The 17,066-nt window shown below is 33.9% G+C and overlaps 2 protein-coding genes across 3 annotated transcripts; one reads left to right on the plus strand and one right to left on the minus strand.

Moving 5' to 3' along the window:
- The first annotated feature begins 1,560 nt into the window (after positions 1-1,560).
- On the plus strand, positions 1,561-4,873 carry LOC111466638 (F-box protein SKIP14-like). Of its 2 annotated transcripts, XM_023111365.1 has the most exons (4): positions 1,561-3,061; positions 3,185-4,020; positions 4,095-4,683; positions 4,716-4,873. In XM_023111365.1, exons 1-3 carry the CDS (start codon positions 2,230-2,232, stop codon positions 4,587-4,589), a joined length of 2,163 nt encoding a protein of 720 aa, XP_022967133.1. In that variant the 5' UTR covers positions 1,561-2,229; the 3' UTR covers positions 4,590-4,683; positions 4,716-4,873. The 2 variants fall into 2 exon arrangements, with proteins under 2 accessions (XP_022967133.1, XP_022967132.1); XM_023111364.1 differs by having other exon boundaries at positions 1,561-4,020.
- Positions 4,874-5,891: 1,018 nt separating this feature from the next.
- On the minus strand, positions 5,892-9,006 carry LOC111466640 (mitotic spindle checkpoint protein MAD2). The gene is made up of 7 exons (XM_023111367.1): positions 8,679-9,006; positions 8,543-8,558; positions 8,311-8,441; positions 8,070-8,190; positions 7,889-7,992; positions 6,736-6,857; positions 5,892-6,654 (listed from the first exon to the last, which is right to left on the minus strand). Exons 1-7 carry the CDS (start codon positions 8,749-8,751, stop codon positions 6,598-6,600), a joined length of 624 nt encoding a protein of 207 aa, XP_022967135.1. The 5' UTR covers positions 8,752-9,006; the 3' UTR covers positions 5,892-6,597.
- Between the last annotated feature and the right edge of the window lie 8,060 nt (positions 9,007-17,066).

The raw sequence follows: 17,066 nt of genomic DNA on the forward strand, positions 1-17,066 counted from the left end.
CGCAAGAAAGATAAGAAGACTTTTGACTTGACGCCCAAGTTACGACCCCATATAGATTTAGTCCATTTAAACCTAAGTTTAAAAAGCTCGAGTAGGTTAAGAATCTATTAACGGTATATTATAGTTTGAGTTGGAGAATTTTTTTGGACCAACCCGAAATTTCAGGATGGTTGGGTTGGTGACCCGAGTAACCTGAATAGAATAGAGTTGACAACTCAACCCAATCTAATCCTCTATTTTTTTTATTGGATCAGGCTATCAATTTTTTTTATAGTTATTTTTAAATAAAAATTATACTTATTCACAGTACATATTACACTAATAACTAAAATCTTACCAAATTCAAATATCAAACATTCACAAGTCACAAGTAACAAACGGCAAATATTCTTAATTTTTGTAATAATTTTAAATATAGGGTTAGGGTTGGGTTGTAACCATGTTTCTGAATTGGTTGGGTCAATGTCAGTCCGTGGGACCGACTCAAATTTTCGATTTTTCAAAAATTCAACTCAACCTAAATCGAAAAAAGATTATAACCTAACCCAAATTTTGTGGTTTGAATTGGGTAATCAGAGTGAGTTGGATTATCATGTCGTATGAACACCTTTAATTGAGACACTAAATTGATATAAATTTAAAGATCCCGAGAAAAAACTTTGTAGGTCTAAAAATTAAATTTGTAATTTAATAATAATAATAATAATAATAATAATAATAATAATAATAATAATAATAGAAAATAAAGACTAAATTGTCAAAATAAGGGACCATTTAGTTTATATTAATTGGAAATAATTGAACGCAGCTGTGAAATGCCAATCTTAGCCTCCAAGTTCTGTAAATAATTATTTATAAAATAAAAAACTTTTCTTAACCAACCAAATTGGGTTGATTTTTTCAATTGTTTGGTATTTTACATAACTACCCTTTTCACAAAATGTTTTTTCACGAATGCCTCACCAAAATGGAAGGTTAAAAAAGTCAATAAAAATGATTTTTTTATTTTAAAACTCAAATCAAATTAAATTTTTTTATTAAATTTATTAAAAATAAAATGTGATTAGTAAAATATCCATTTATTTATTTTTATTTATTTAATTAAAATTGAAACCCAATTAAATTATCTTCAAAATAGTTAAAAATTATTTTAAAATTTTTTTAACGGTCGTAAATAATAAAAAAATAATTATGAAATATAGCAAATATGTATAGTTTAGAATTATAAATAAATTTAAATTTATAATAAATATATATCATTTGAATTTAAAAAAACGAGATATATATATATATATATTTATTTATTTATTTATTTAAAAAATAATAATTTATTATTATTATGGGAAGGGGAGAAACAAACGAGGGGTAAGCGCGTGGAATATGGCAGTTGGAATTTGAAACGGATGGTCCACAATTCCTCCAACGCTGAAACCGCCCTCTCCCGCCATATTTGAGGGTCCCCCAACAGAAACCGACACGTGTCCTTCTCACCTTTTTCCCATTATTTTATTTATTTTTAAATAAAATCTTTTTTCTTCTCCTTAATCCCCCCTCTCACTCTCTCTCTCTCCAAGAACTCGAATCTCTGCTTCTTCTCTCTCCCCCTTATAACTCTCTCTCTCTCTCTGGTAGAATTCTCCCATTCCTGAAAGGAGCTTCCGGCAGTCACCGATTTCTTTGCAGTATTCCGATCTACTAAGCTACGTTTTGGGGCATTCCATTCCGCCAGATTTTGCCGTTTTTCCTTCTCTCTCTCTCTCTCATTTAGGGTTTCCTCTTTCCTTCTGGTAATCTCGTTTCGATTTCATTTGTTCTTCGATTTCCGCTGTGTTCTCGTATTTCTTCGTTCTTCGTTCGTTATTCTTTCTGTAATCCTTTATTTTTTGTTTTATTTGATCTGAGAAAACCCAAAAAAGAAGATAAATTATCGTAGTTTGTGATTGTTTTTTCCGGATATATTTGGTGCTGGTGCTTTCTTAGTAATTTCCCCTTTGTTCACTCGCCTGTGCTTCAATCTGGGTTTACGTTCTCATCGAGAAACTCCCTGAAATTTTGGTGTGCTTTGTTTTGTTTGCTATCCGAAATTGGGAGTTTTTTGTTTCTCGCTTATTTTTTTTTATTGCGGGATCTTTTCTACTAATTTTTTTCCCCCCCTCTTAATTTTGTCAATCCTTCTTTCCCTTGGCGCCGAAATCAATAGAAAAATCTTGGGATAGGGTGTACCTGTTAATGGCCTTGAATTTTTCATATCGACCCATCTTTCCCGCACATCTTTCGGAAGAAAATTCGGTTTCTCCGATGAGCATTTCAGGTGTTCCCGAGAGAAATTCTGACGTTTATGGGATGTCCTGGCTGATTAATCGGGAGCTAGAGAATTGCCTTGATTTTTTAGAGGACACCTGTGAAGGGGGTGGGTCGCGAGATTGTGTCCCGGGGGATGTTCTGGATCTCTTGCCTTCAGATCCATTTGGAATGGATATGAGTACCACTTTTACAGCGATCACTGGCTGGCTGGACGATCTGAATGTAGACTATGGTGGTGATGGTGGTGGTTATGGAAGAGATGAGAGAGTTTTAGTTGATGAGAGTAATCAGCTTTTTGCTGGATTGAACTATATTTGGAACAATGCTTTTAGGCTCCAGTCGTTTCCCCATGGAAATGAAGGAATTGTTCATGGTTCTGGTGAGCGGGGGGGATTCAGTGAGTGGTCTGATGGGAGAAAAGTAGGTGGTTTGTCCTGCCATACTGATCCTCAATCATCATATGTTGTGGATACAATTCAGACCCTTGGTATTGAACCTGAAATTTCTGGAGGGGGATTTGTTTCGTGGTCCGATGAAAGAAATGCAGGTGGTTTATCCTGCCATACTGATCTTGAATCACCATATGTTGTGGATACAATTCAAACTCTTGGTATTGAACCTGAAATTTCAGGAGGGGGATTTGGTGCATGGTCCGATGGGAGAATATCTTTCCATACTGATCTTGAGTCACCACGACACGTTGTGGATACGATTCAGACTTTTAGTATCGAGCCTGAAATTTCTGGAGGGGGATTCGGTGCGTGGTCTGATGGGAGAACAGCGGACTGTGTATCTTTCAGTACTGATCTTGAGTCACCACGACACGTCGATACAATTCAGACTTTTAGTATTGAACCTGCAATTTCTGGAGGGGGAGTTGGTGCGTGGTCCGATGGGAGAACCGCAGGCTATGTATCTTTCCATACTGATCTTGAGTCACCACGACACGTTGTGGATACAATTCAGAGTCTTGGTATTGAGGCTGAAATTTCAGGAGGGGGATTCAGTGCGTGGTCTGATGGGATAACAGCGGGCTGTGTATCTTTCTGTACTGATCTTGAGTCACCACGACATGTTGTGGATACGATTCAGACTTATAGTATTGAACCTGAAATTTCTGGAAGGGGATTCGGTGCGTGGTCTGATGGGAGAACAGCAGGCTGTGTATCTTTACGTACCGATCTTGAGTCATCACGACATGCTGTGGATACAATTCAGACTTTTAGTATTGAACCTGAAATTTCTGGAGGGGGATTTGGTGCATGGTCTGATGGGAGAAGAGCAGGTGGTGTATCTTGCCATACCGATCCCGAATCACCACCATATTCTCTGGATATAATTCGTACTTTTAGTATCGAGCCCGAAATTTCTGAGGTGCAACCTGTAGTTCTTCAAGAGGGAAATTGTGTCTCTTCCGATTTAGGCGAACCTCCTCACACAGCTTTAAATTTTGTGCTCGGTTATCTGGGAACGCGGGAACTTCTCGTTATTGAATCGGTTTGCAAGTCCCTGCAGTCAACTGCAGAAGACGACCCTTTCTTTTGGAGAAACATTAACATATGTGGAAAGGTGGATGTGAAAATTACAGACGACATTCTCTTAAAATTGACTAGCAAGGCTCAAGGTGGTCTGGAAAGTCTGAGCCTTGTGAACTGTGTAATGATAAGTGATAATGGTCTCAACGAGGTTCTTCTCAATAATCCCAAGGTCACAAAGGTAGGGAATACAGATTATCTGCAAAGTTACTGTATAAATACTCGTTCGCTTCTAATTTTAAGTCGTTTCTGCAGTTATCTGTTCCGGGATGCACGAGGCTCACCATTGGAGGCATTGTAGATAGTTTGAAGGCCTTCAAGTCGATAGGTAGACCGGGATTGAAACATTTAAGTATAGCAGGAATGTATGGAGTAACAGAAGCTCATTTTAAAGAGTTGGAGAAGCTGTTATTAGGAACTGACAACTTGACTCAGCTAAACACCCACGAGCCTCGATTCTATCGGGGTGGAATTCATTTTCCATTGTGCAACGATGGACGTGCCATCGACATAGAACGATGCCCGAAATGCATGAACATGAGGATTGTTTATGACTGCCCGGTGGTTGGGTGCAAGGGAATAAAAGAAGGCGACACCGACCCGAATGCGAACGCGCAGAGATGCAGGGGATGCACGCTTTGTATAGCTCGGTGCAATTGGTGTGGACGTTGTATCGACGAGACAGTACACGAGGAGACGTTTTCTCTGGATTTGCGTTGCATTGATTGTGGGAAGAAGATATCTGGGTAATGAGTTGCTTATTATTATTTATTATTATTAATTACTGAACAAGATTTTGATTTAATATCCATTTTTGTTGTTCATCTCTATTCAATTTTGGTCCTGTTTCTGGGCATTTTTGCGCGAGTGATTCTGTGAAGGAGTTCTGTATTATTTTGAAATTTGTGTTAAAGTTCTGCACCATTCATTCATCTATGTGCTTCTTGTAACAACTTAGATGTCATGTTGTTGGGAAGTTTCAATAATGAAAATGAAATACATTTATATGTGATGTTGGGAAGTTACAATTTGTTTCAACTTTGTTCTTTTGAGTTCATGTGGAGGGTAGTGGTTCGAATATCGAGGATTGAGGATAATGTGTGTTTTTGAAGTTGAACTCAAGTTATGACCAATTTCACATCAATCGTCTCATTTATGTAACAAGGGTTTTAACCAACTTTGTAATGATATGATTACTTGTGATATTTAAAATTTTAAATTTTCAACGACAAGTGAGCTAAGCCAATTCGTTCTTGTATCGCCTATGGCCAAGTGACACGTATGCTCGAGCCTCTGGCCTCGGTTTTAAGAGAAGGTTTTAGAAAACGAGGGCAGAGAGAGATGAAAGAGACGTTATATAAGCAACCAAGAGAGAAATAACAGCTTATAGTATATAACCTTGGGTAGGGGAATACGACTTAGTGATTCTTACTCTTACCTTTTCGGCCTCGAATATAATTTCCCTAGAATGATTTCTTGTCATTAGGGAAATTATAATTTACCTTTTCAGCCTCGAATATAATTTAATTTCCCAGACAGATCTAGGGGGAGTGATTCAATTCTTAAACAAGTGTTTTTGGCATAATCGATCAACAAAATAATCCAAATATTATCCCTTGTACTTAGTGATTCCTTTTATCATCCATGCCGCCCATGCTACTCCCTATTTTATTCTCTATTCCTGCAAAATTCTCCTTTTATTTGAGACCTTCTTTATTTTGGGTAGGATTCTCGGGTATCCGGCTCCCACAAGTAATTTTTTTCCTATTTATTATTCTTTTAAAAAAAATTATTTTTCATTTTTCAAATTATTTTTTTTTTAAATCCTAATATATCAAGTTCTAAATCTATTATGCGTTAAACAAAATACATAACAAACAAAATTAGAGAAACAGAGAGATTCAGAAGTATATTGCACACCAGACTTATAATCTCAATTCAATGATAGAAAATGAACTAAATAAATAAATAAATAACAGAAGCAACGTTGAGAAGAAAGAAGAAAGAAGAAAGAAAGTAAAAGGCTCTGTTTTTCAAGATTTCTCAGATTTCTTTCGCAATTCCTTTATCCACTTCAAGTTTGCCTTCTTAAATATGTTCTTCTCCGATGAGGAGGAGGAGGAGGAGGAGGAGGAGGATCCCCCCTCCTCCTTCTCCTTCTTCTTCTTCTTAAATATGTTCTTCTTCTTCCCATTTTCCGCCGATGACGGTGGAGGGTTTGGGTCAGGGTTGTTATCCCATTGATCTGCCCATGACAGGCCAGTATCTACATTCATAGCTCCTTTTCTTCCTTCTTTTTTTTCTTTTTCTTTCTCAACAACTTCTCTCGCCTTTCATCAGCAAAGTTTTGAAAGTTTCTAATTATGGATGGCAAAGTTTTGGTGTTTTCAAGATAAAACGACTTGGGAAAGTTTCTAATTATGGATGGCCGGAGTTTTTTTTACAAGAAATGGATTCATTGGTTTGGCCGATTAATTCTATTCTTCTTCGCAAATTGTGTGGATGTTTCATCACAAAGACTTGGTTGGTCGGTAGAAACATCTCTTTTCTTATAATGAAAAAGTCATACCAAACAAACAAACAAACAATCCAACCAACCAACCAACCAACCAACCAACCGTTCAAGGTGGAATCCTAATTGATATTACAATACAACATGCGAATAAAAGATTCACAATGCCACCTTGAAAGCGATCGGGTTGGAGGGATCCAGAAAACTAACAACAAATTCAAGAAAAGGGAGGAGGAGGAGTTGTTCTTACTCGTCATCGCAGTCATCGTTCTTGTAAGAAACAAGAGTGTCCACTTTGTGAATCTGCATCAACACCATTTATAATGTTTAAGTTGGTTGCTTGCAGGGGTGAGCTGAACAAAATGAGTTATGCCATTTGCTCACCTTTGTATCGAAAGAATGGAGCTTCACCATTTGTGGATTAGCAATCAGTTTGGGGTCACTCTCGATCCAAGTAAATGGAACTGCTAGATCTTTATCAGTGTATGCTAACACATCAAATACACCTGAGACAACAAAACATCAGAGAACACTTGATTGAGCATCATGGTGATTATCATCAACAAGCAAAAGGGATCTCACACATCTACATTATCTTTTAAACTCATGAATCATTATGAACTAATGATTGCGTGTTAGAATATAAACAAGGGAGATCAGAATGCAAATCCCATAATGACACACTCCAAGCCCACCGTTAGCAGATATTGTCCTTTTTGGGCTTTCTCTTATAAGAAATGTTTCGTTCCCTTCTCCAACGGATGGATCTCACACACACATACCTAACTATTCAAACTATAGAACTCAAATCTCATTGGTTCAGATTGCGGCCTAACAATCGTCGTGTTACGCCAATCCTCTGAAAATAACCAATGTAGGGTTCTCATCTCGGTTGGACAAGAAAATGATGCTTGAAGCAACACTTGCATGATGATAATGATATCATGATGGAAACTACATGACATCCCATGGATTCAGAACCGGCCTTAGACATTGGGGATTTAGAACTCAAATCCCTTAAAAAGAGACACATGGCTAACTATTCAAGTTATGTTCAGAGTGGCTATAAAAGTAATGTTTTAATGATGAAAACGCCAATCCTCTGAAAATAACCAATGTAGGGTTCTCATCTCGGTTGGACAAGAAAATGATGCTTGAAGCAACACTTGCATGATGATAATGATATCATGATGGAAACTACATGACATCCCATGGATTCAGAACCGGCCTTAGACATTGGGGATTTAGAACTCAAATCCCTTAAAAAGAGACACATGGCTAACTATTCAAGTTATGTTCAGAGTGGCTATAAAAGTAATGTTTTAATGACGAAAAAATTCATATGACATCCTACCGATTCAGAATGTGGCCTAGAAATTGTCATTTAAACTCATGAATCATTATAACTGGCCATGGATCATGATGGAAATTACATGACATCCCATGGATTTAGAACTGGCCATAATTAACAATATCATGTCACACCAATCCCCAAAGTAATAAATGATACATAATGGTACAGTTTGCCAACACTTACAGGGTTCATCTAGGCAGGGCAAGTAAGTGATGCTTGAAGCAATCTGTCTCATAATAGCCTGGATCTCTCTCATTATTTCTTTATCACTCTTTTCCCTCGACACACTGCAACAATTCATCTAATCAATGCAAAATCCAGAAATTTATGAAAGGGAGGAGAAGTTTTTGGTTGAGATTATTACCCTTGCTCTACAACCTCTCCGTCAGTTTCAATTCTAAAGTTCCACCTCTCAAGGACCTCATTATTGGCTTTGCTCATTATAACGAGCACAACTCTTTGCAACTTCCCAGCTTCCAGCCATTCTAAAACCAATTTCATGATTCAAAACCACAATCTGATCGACTGAAAATAAATTTGAAGGAAAAAAACGATACTGAACTGTTGAACAGTGCGAATCCTTCATTTAGAGAAAGGGTACTTACCAGAAAGCTGAGCAGTTAGATTAGAAATGAAGGTCTTAACACCTTCATCTTGAGTAAGCAACATTGGAAGTCCATATTTCTTCACCCTTGCAAAGCTTTCTTCCGGATAAAGCCCACGATTGTAGAGGATGCTACAAATTTAAAATCCACACCGCTTGTAAGTGAGAAAATGCACATTTACATGATTCCAAAATGAAAATTAGGGCACAGAAAACGAAATCAATATTCATACCTATTTGCCGCATAACCTAAATGAGCAATTTCAAGAAAAACGAAAAACAACAAATCAGCCAAGAGTATTCATCGATAATCGAACGAACTAAACAGAAAATTGAAATCAGAAGGGTTTCAGAATGCGCATAATTTACCGAAGAACTCGCTGACAATCGCTGCAGAACCGCGAAGAGTGATAATGTCTTTGGAAGCTGTTTTTGAAGCCATTTCAAATTTTGTTTAACCTAAAGAAACAGTAAGATTTGTTCCTGAATCTTGGATTCTAAGACGAGGAGCGGATCTAGGGTTTTAATCAATGCAAGGGGTAATCAAGATCATGAAGAAATCGAATCGATGAAAAGAAAAACAAGTGGATTTGAGAAGATTTGAGAGCTTCAACTTGCAGGAGGGGCGACTAAAAGCTGTGTAAAATGATGAGCAAGGGTTCGTCTCGTAGAGACAATCTTGAGTGGATAGGCAACGGCTCATTCCCCGTTTGGAATATGGATATTCTTAGAAACCAACGGTAATATTTTTTAAAAACGTGAGCCGTTATGTTCCGTTAACGCCTCTAACGGTACAAAGTGAGGCCGTGAGCCCGCTCCATTTCTTCCCAAATTGCCCTCGTTTTGAAATTGATGATAGCTTTAACAAAAAAAAATATTTGAAAAAAAAATTATCAAAAATTTATATAAATAAAATATTTTTATTATATTATTTAATTTTAGAAAATTAACCATTATTAAATTTTTTTGTAAAAATAAAATTTATATATATTGAAAAAAATTATTGTTGATTTATTATAATTAAATAATTAATTATAATAAATTTTTAAATAAAATCAATTAATTAATTAAGTTTATTCAAAATAAAATAAATTAAGTTATAAAATGTTATCAACATTTTATATAAATAAATAATATTTTTTAGTTCTAATTTTACAACGATGTTCTTGTTATGATCGATAACAAGATTAAATTACTACAATTTTTTTAACGGGTTCTTAATTAAACCCGTACCTTATTATAAATTTCAATTTGAAGGAATTGAATCGAAATTATCGCGTACCATCAAACCGTGGATCTCAATTCTTTCAACTGTTTCTCGTTTTCAAAACCTAGAATGTAATAAAATGTTATTTCGAATAGGTTTTAGTTCTTCATTTATACAGTATTAGATTTGTTCGGGTTCTGAAATAGAACAATATTATTTCTTTACTAATTCGTTCTTGGTTTTATTGTATACGTTCTTATTTTCGATTCGAAGATGTTCAAAGAATGAACTGGAAGATGATCATCTCAACGGTCGAAAACTATGTTCTTCAAAGTGAATATGATTTTGATCACCCAATTACATCGCTTCATTTTCTCCAATAAAGTTATATTAACTGATATTCTGTCCTAGAAAGAATCAAGAACTCAATACTAACTGATATTCTGTCACAGATTTAGTGACAGACAGAAATAATAAATAAAAGTTCGATTAAAATAATCGATATGAATTGATTTTTAATTTTTTTTTTTTTTTTTTTTTTTTTTTTTTGTAGAATTTTGTTTNNNNGGAAAATTGAGTTGAGAATTGGATGATGTTTAATGAATCGAGAGTCGTATTAATTCTATGATATAATCAAGATCGAAAGCATATAGAAATCGCAAGGCTCAAGATTCATCACCAAGTATCAAGTTAATTTTTATAAACGCCCACGAGAAAAAGACTCTTCGAGAACTTGTACGAACCTCTTACTCATTCGAAGGGCAAGAAATTAAAAATTCAACCTAAAATTGCAATTTGGAAAAATTAATGTGCATGCATGAATCTAATTTCGTAATTTTGAATGAATGTTTGTAGCTCGTAGCTGATGACAGACTCGTATGCTCCGAGTCCGAATGAGCCTTATATGAGGGAGTTAGTGACCGGGTCAGCTTTATTCTGCATGATATGAACTTGTAGACGCGACAAAAAAAAAAAAAAAAAAAAAAAAAAAAAAAAAAAAAAAAAAAAAAAAAAAAAAAAAAAAAAAAAANAAAAAAAGTCATTCTGCAAATGAAAATTATCGGGTCATATGAACACTGCTACTAATAAATACTTTTAAAAATTTTAAAAAGACTTTTCAACCTTGAACCCGAACCATTAAAAAATTTGGAGATAATCTATATTATATTAATAGACAATTTTTGTCGATATATTAACATTGAAAACTTTTTATAATTTTTTTTATAAATGCTTTTAAAATTTAATATATATATATTTTTAATGATCTTACCATTATTATAAATGGATGAAAATAGTTTATGTACACCCGATTGCATCCCTCAATTTTAAAAACAGACGTTAAATAACTCAACTCTCTAATTTCAAGTTGAGTTGGGTTAGGTTATCGGTCACAAGACATTATTAACATCTTTAACAGACGTTAAATAATCCTTTTAACAGAGTTGGATTGAGTAGTAACCCTGATTTCAAGTTGGTCAGGTTGTAAATCGAATCGAATTTTCGTTAAATAGTTCGTTCATATCATCGGAGCATCCCATATGTCAAAATTCTTACTTTTATGTTTATCTTGTTCATATTTTCAGGACATCTCATTCGTCGAAATTCATATCATCAGAACATCCTATTTGTCGAAATTCTTACTTTTATATTATATCTCGTTTGTATCATTAGGACATCCCATGTGTCGAAATTCTTATTTTTATGATACATCTTGTTCATATAATCGGAACGTTTAATTCAACATTTAATTAAAAATTACAAATTAATTTCAAAATAAAAAATTATCATCAAAATTGTTCAAATTTGTTTTAAAAAATTATTGGATAATAAATTAGAGTCGGTCGACCCAATATAAATTTAAAGAAATCCTTGACCCGACCCAACCCAACCCAACCCAAATAAGTTTGTAATCCAACCCAAATTGTATAGATTCGATTAGATCGATTGATTTTTCGAATTATTGAATTTTTTTTTTAATATCCCTATTTTCTTCTAAAGGAATAATTTAATCGAGTTGAAATTATAGAAAAGATTATACGCATCGTATTCGGACGTTATTTCTAAAAAAGTGGTTCGGAGTTATCCAATGACTAATATTTCGAGAGAAATTGAGAAAAACTCGTGATTGTTAAACGAAATGGACTGTGAACGGGTATTTCGTTTAAAAAAATGATTAATAACCTAGTAACGTCTAAAACTGGTATTTTTTAGATTTTTTTTTATAAAAAAATTAAAAATTTTAAAATTTTAATAGTATTTTAAAGATAAATACAAACTTTAAATGTATTTTTATTAATTTAGCCAAAATTATCCCAAACGTAAATAAATTATTTTCGTTTATTTACTAACGTTAATAATCGTTAATAACCGTTAGATATTAATGAACGTTCGAAATTTTAAAATCATTTTGTAAAATACGAATTTTCATTCAAAATTTAATAAAAGAGAAACTAACTGTTTTATTTTATTATTATTTTAAGTGTATTTTTTGAAAATTTAAATTAAAACATATATTTTTTATTTATTAATTTGAAAATAATAAATATTTAAAAATGATTATTCCTAGGAAGGTAACGAAAAAGGTTGTCGGGGGATGCGACTTTGACTGTTATTGTCCACGTCAGAGTCAAATTTGGTCTACTAAAAACCCTATCTTTATGAATTCTGAGCCACCAGGAACCTGCCAAAATGGGCCCCACCCTTTTTTTTTTAAAGCAAATTCCAAATTTTTCTCTGATTTAATCAAATTAAAATTAATAATATTTTTTAAAAAATAAAAATATAATATATGCTCTAACATCATTTATAAAAATTCAAAATTTAATATTATATGAGAATATGAGACGTGGTAAAATCGGGATTTAGGTAGGATCAAGGGCAAAAATGGAAACGAAAAATATAACCATGCCCTAAATTTAGTCGTGGTAATAGATTGATAAATCCTCAAACATCGAACAAATGACTCCAAAAGAAATAGAAGTCAAACCTCCTCGAAAGCAGTAAAAAATGATTAAGACTCCAAAGGAGTCGAGCCTCGATTAAAGGGATGCGTGCTTTGTTTGAAAGAAGGTGTTAGATGATGAAAGTCCCACGTCGGCTAATTTAGGGAATGATCGTGAGTTTATAAACAAAGAATACTCTCTCAATTGGTATGAAGCCTTTTGAGGAAGGCCGAAGCAAAACCATGAAAGCTTAGGCTTAAAGTGTACAATATCATACTATTGTGGAGAGTCGTGTTCGTCTCGTCTCCAAACCCATTTAGATAATTAATTTAATTGAATTAAGTTTGTTAAAATTAGGTAATTTCCAAAGATAATAGACTTTGTAGATGAGAAGTAAACGAGGGATTGAAGTCAACGGTGGTGGTTTTTGTTGACTACACGTGGTGGAAATTTTAGCAGCGCCGGACAACGACGGCGGCGGCGGCGGCGGCAGACGACGATGGAATTTTCTTTGTTTTTTCGTTGGAAAAGGAGAGTTTTTATTTTAAGGGTCATAGTGACGTGTCAAATATTATGTTTGTTCCAATATTTTCCTAAGCTTAGATATATACATTACACCTACCATTAAAATATATTTCAAAATTAAACTTTATAAAAATGTTTAATATACTTTTAATCGTTTAATTTACGTGTCTTATTTATATTTAGAAGGGAAAATTACCAAATGTACCCTTTGAACGGTAACAATTATTTCGAATCACACCCTCGATTTTTCAACTTTTAAAATTCCGTCGTATAATCTACCTTTGAACGGGAGGGTTCATGTTAAGGATATTTAGTAATAAATTATAGTTTATCGTATATATTATATTTGTCTTATTACCATAAGTATTTTTCCATTTATTGTTATTTCTATTTATTACCATTTTCATATTTTTGTAATTTATTTGATTATAATAAGATAACTTTCACACCCATTTTGGTGTGGTGGATTAATCAAACATTCTTATGGTATCAAAACCCTCTCGGTCTAACAACCCTGATCCTTGCTTTTCAACAGCTTTTGAATCCTCTAATCTCTTTCTTCACCACCTTTGCTGATTTTGACATCGCAGGGGGCAGTCTTCATGGTTGCCGTAGGCAGAGCCGATTGATTACTCTTCAGCTCCACCCTATTGACCTCCAAATCACCTTTCGTCAGTACATACAACCTCACATTTTTCAAACCAATCGGTTTTTCCCTTGGCCAATATAGTCTCTCTTATTTTCTTCCCAATCAACCTTTCATCCTTCACAGAAACCCTAATCTCAAGATCCTCTTCTCTTCAGAAATATACGGAATCTCAACAAACCCATCAACCTTTTGCAGAGATTTACCTTCGGAATCTGGGTGCTGCACTGGCCTCTTCGCCAACCAAGTTGCCACCACCCTTCCTGCCAAAATTGCCTCCTTCGCCCAATGTGGCGACTCTTCTGACGACCCTTCTCGCCAAAATTGTCACATTTGCACAATGTGGCGACTCTTCCGACTTCAACATTGTCTTTGTCCCTTGCTCTAGGTTTCCTCTTCTACTTCTTGGGGTTAGACATATTCTCACCAGAGCCAAGGCAGCATCGTCGCTAAGCGACACAATCCCTCTTCATGGGTTATACATATTCTCACCGAAGCCAAGGCAGCGTCGCCGCTGAGCGGCGATCCCTCTGCAATTCTTGATGGCCAAGAAAGCGCCTCCTTTGAAACAGGTTGACATCTTCACGAAAAGTGTTTCTCAACCTCTTTGAATTTTTCAGATTCAAGCTTCACGTTTGTTTAAATCCGACGCTTAGCTTGCGGTGGAGTGTTAAGGATATTTAGTAATAAATTATTATTACTATAGGTATCTTTCTATTTATTGTTATTTTCATTTATTACTATGTCCATGTCTTTGAAATTTATTTGATTATAAATAAGATAACTTTTACATTTTTACATCATTTAGGTGTGGTGTATTAATCAAACATTCTTAGTTCATATGATCTGATAATTCAACTCATGTGAACCACACCTCATAAAAATTGGGTTGGGTTAGTTTTTTTTTTTTTTTTTTTCCTTTCGATTTGAGTTAAACTGGGTTTTTGAAAAAATAAAAAAATTGGTTCAATTTGTGAATTGACATTTTTTTTGTCGGGTCAATCCAACTAGTTAACTGAAATAACCAATAACTTTTAAAATGGAGTAATGGTTTGTACAAAGAATTTTTTTAAAAAATAAAATAAAATAAAGATATATGACGTGGAATAAAATGGTTGGAGTAAGTGTGAAACAGGTGGCTGACATGGCTGAAGTGGCAGGAAGGTGACTAAGAATCTGACAAAATGGCATACACATTGTCACTGTCTTTGTCTTTTGTCGTTTTCATGTTCATCCTCAAACCTTAAAAGAACTAATAATAAAATCCAATTTTAAATTTTTTCAGTTGAAATAATTTTTTTATGAAACAACGAATTCAATTCGGTCAACCGATGTGAGATCTCACAATCCACCTTCTTAGACCAACGTCTTCGTTGACACACCGCCTAGTGTCGAGCTTTGATACTCAACGTCCTCATTGACACATCGTCTAGTGTCAAACTCTTATACCATTTATAATAACTCAAATTCACCGCTATAAGATATTATCCGTTTTAGCTCGTTACGTATCGCCGTTAGCATCACGATTCTTAACACGCATCTGTTAGGGAGACGTTTCCACACTTTTATAAAGAATATTTCGTTTCGCTCTCAAATTAATGTGAAATCTCACAAATCTCATTCATTTTTCATTTATTCGATTCCGGTCCAACTCACACTGTTGGGATTGGATTGGTTTCTAATGAGAAATTATTTGAAAAAAAATATCCCCGGAGTTGTTTGTTTGTGAGTATTTTATCGATATTTATATTCACACTCGAATAAACTTTTATATTTTAATGCGTAGATTATTCAATATTTTTTTAAAAAAATATATTATTTAAATAAATTAGTATAAACTTTTAATGTCTTATTTTGGTCTTCTTTGTTGGGTGCAAATGGGCATAGTTGTTTTTTTGTTCACAAATAATTATTTTCCAAGTTGATGTGAATGGTTTCCTAATAACTTTTAATAAATAATAAATTTTGATTTAAAGAAAAAAAATAATAGAATTTTATCGTTATTAATCACGGCTACCATTTATATAACCGCTTATACCCACGATTCGAATTAGAATTTAAATTTTAATTACTATGCTTCTAATATTCTCCTGCATCTACTGCAACACGATCGAGTTACAAGCTTGTTTTAAATTTCTTCTAAGAGTCATTTTAGCATGTTTCACTTTAAAATTCATATAATCGAGCCACCGGAAAGAAAGTTGTATCTTGTTAGTACAAATAGTGACTATCGGTTTCTTAGCTCTCGTATTATTAGGATCACTCTCATTTAAATGTGGTATCGATTCATAGTATGTCTCTTAATCGATTAGGGTTAAATTGGGTATTTCAAAAATATTTATATGATTTAAAAAGTTATTAAAAGTTTTGACACATAAAAAAATTATAAAAATTACTTAAAATAAACATTATCCCATTTTCACATGTTAATTTGTTTGAGAATATTTATATTAAATTTTTTTTATTTTTTTTTATTTTTTTTTTAATAAAAGGCAACAACTCATCCACGAAGGATGTTGGATTTATTGGAATTGGTGCACGTGTAATATAGCTTTTTAAAAAGTTATCTTAATAATTAAATATTTAAATAACCCAATATATTGAATAAATATTAAAGAAAAAAGGAAATGTCCAAGTTCACACGTTATACTTTATATTAATAAATTCTTAATAAATAAATAAATAAATAAAACTTCCATGTGCAATATATTTAAAAATTTTATATTTAATATATTAACTTATTAGAAAATTATCCAACTCAAACTATAAGGATTAGGTTGGGTTAGGTAGAATTTCGAGTGGGGTTGAATTAATTTTTTAGGATATGATTCGGTTCGGGTTGGGTATGAGTTCAGTGTGTAAAGTATCGAGTCAACGCACAGTACCTACTTGTACTCTTCTTCCTAGCTCAACGTAGTGAGTTAGTGAGCACACTATCGCTATCACCGTTCACCTCGTGTCGCTAGTTGTCAGTCGCACTCCTTATGGCTTATGCATCTTTTCCTATTGCATATCGATCATCTTTCCCTACTCGCATAGTGATCCTCTTCTTTCAACTTTTATTTTTTTTAACAACCTAACTCGAATCCAACCCGAAAATAGAGGGTAGAGTTGGATTGGGTTTACTAGTTCAACCAACATGACCTAACCCGACTCATGTAAATCCCTATTCGAAAATAGAGAGTATAGTTGAGTGTCACGTCCACATTCAACTATAAATTATTCTTCCATTAGTGTCACTATCATCTAGCTCATATGAGCTTATCTCAACTATTGGTGTCAAATTATCCAGCTCCTCTAAGCTTATCTCAATAATACACATAAAAGTGAGGCACGACCTTATAACCACTGCATCTCTAGATCTTAAACGTGTAATCTCAATCACAGCAGACCGACCTCACATTATCTAGTTCATCATTTAGGGTACGAATGTAATA

The sequence above is a fragment of the Cucurbita maxima genome, unplaced genomic scaffold (assembly GCF_002738345.1).
Source record: "Cucurbita maxima cultivar Rimu unplaced genomic scaffold, Cmax_1.0 Cma_Scf00031, whole genome shotgun sequence".
NCBI classification, from domain to species: Eukaryota; Viridiplantae; Streptophyta; class Magnoliopsida; order Cucurbitales; family Cucurbitaceae; genus Cucurbita; species Cucurbita maxima.

Bases quoted from the DNA above. Each gene is read 5' to 3' on its own strand.
- LOC111466638 (XM_023111364.1), top strand. From the start codon at position 2,230: ATGGCCTTGAATTTTTCATATCGACCCATCTTTCCCGCACATCTTTCG. The intron at 4,021-4,094 runs GTAGGGAATACA...TCGTTTCTGCAG, and splicing joins ATAATCCCAAGGTCACAAAG to TTATCTGTTCCGGGATGCAC.
- LOC111466640 (XM_023111367.1), bottom strand. From the start codon at position 8,751: ATGGCTTCAAAAACAGCTTCCAAAGACATTATCACTCTTCGCGGTTCT. The intron at 6,858-7,888 runs GTAAGTGTTGGC...TTGTTGTCTCAG, and splicing joins GCCCTGCCTAGATGAACCCT to GTGTATTTGATGTGTTAGCA. The intron at 6,655-6,735 runs GTGAGCAAATGG...GTGTTGATGCAG, and splicing joins TCCATTCTTTCGATACAAAG to ATTCACAAAGTGGACACTCT.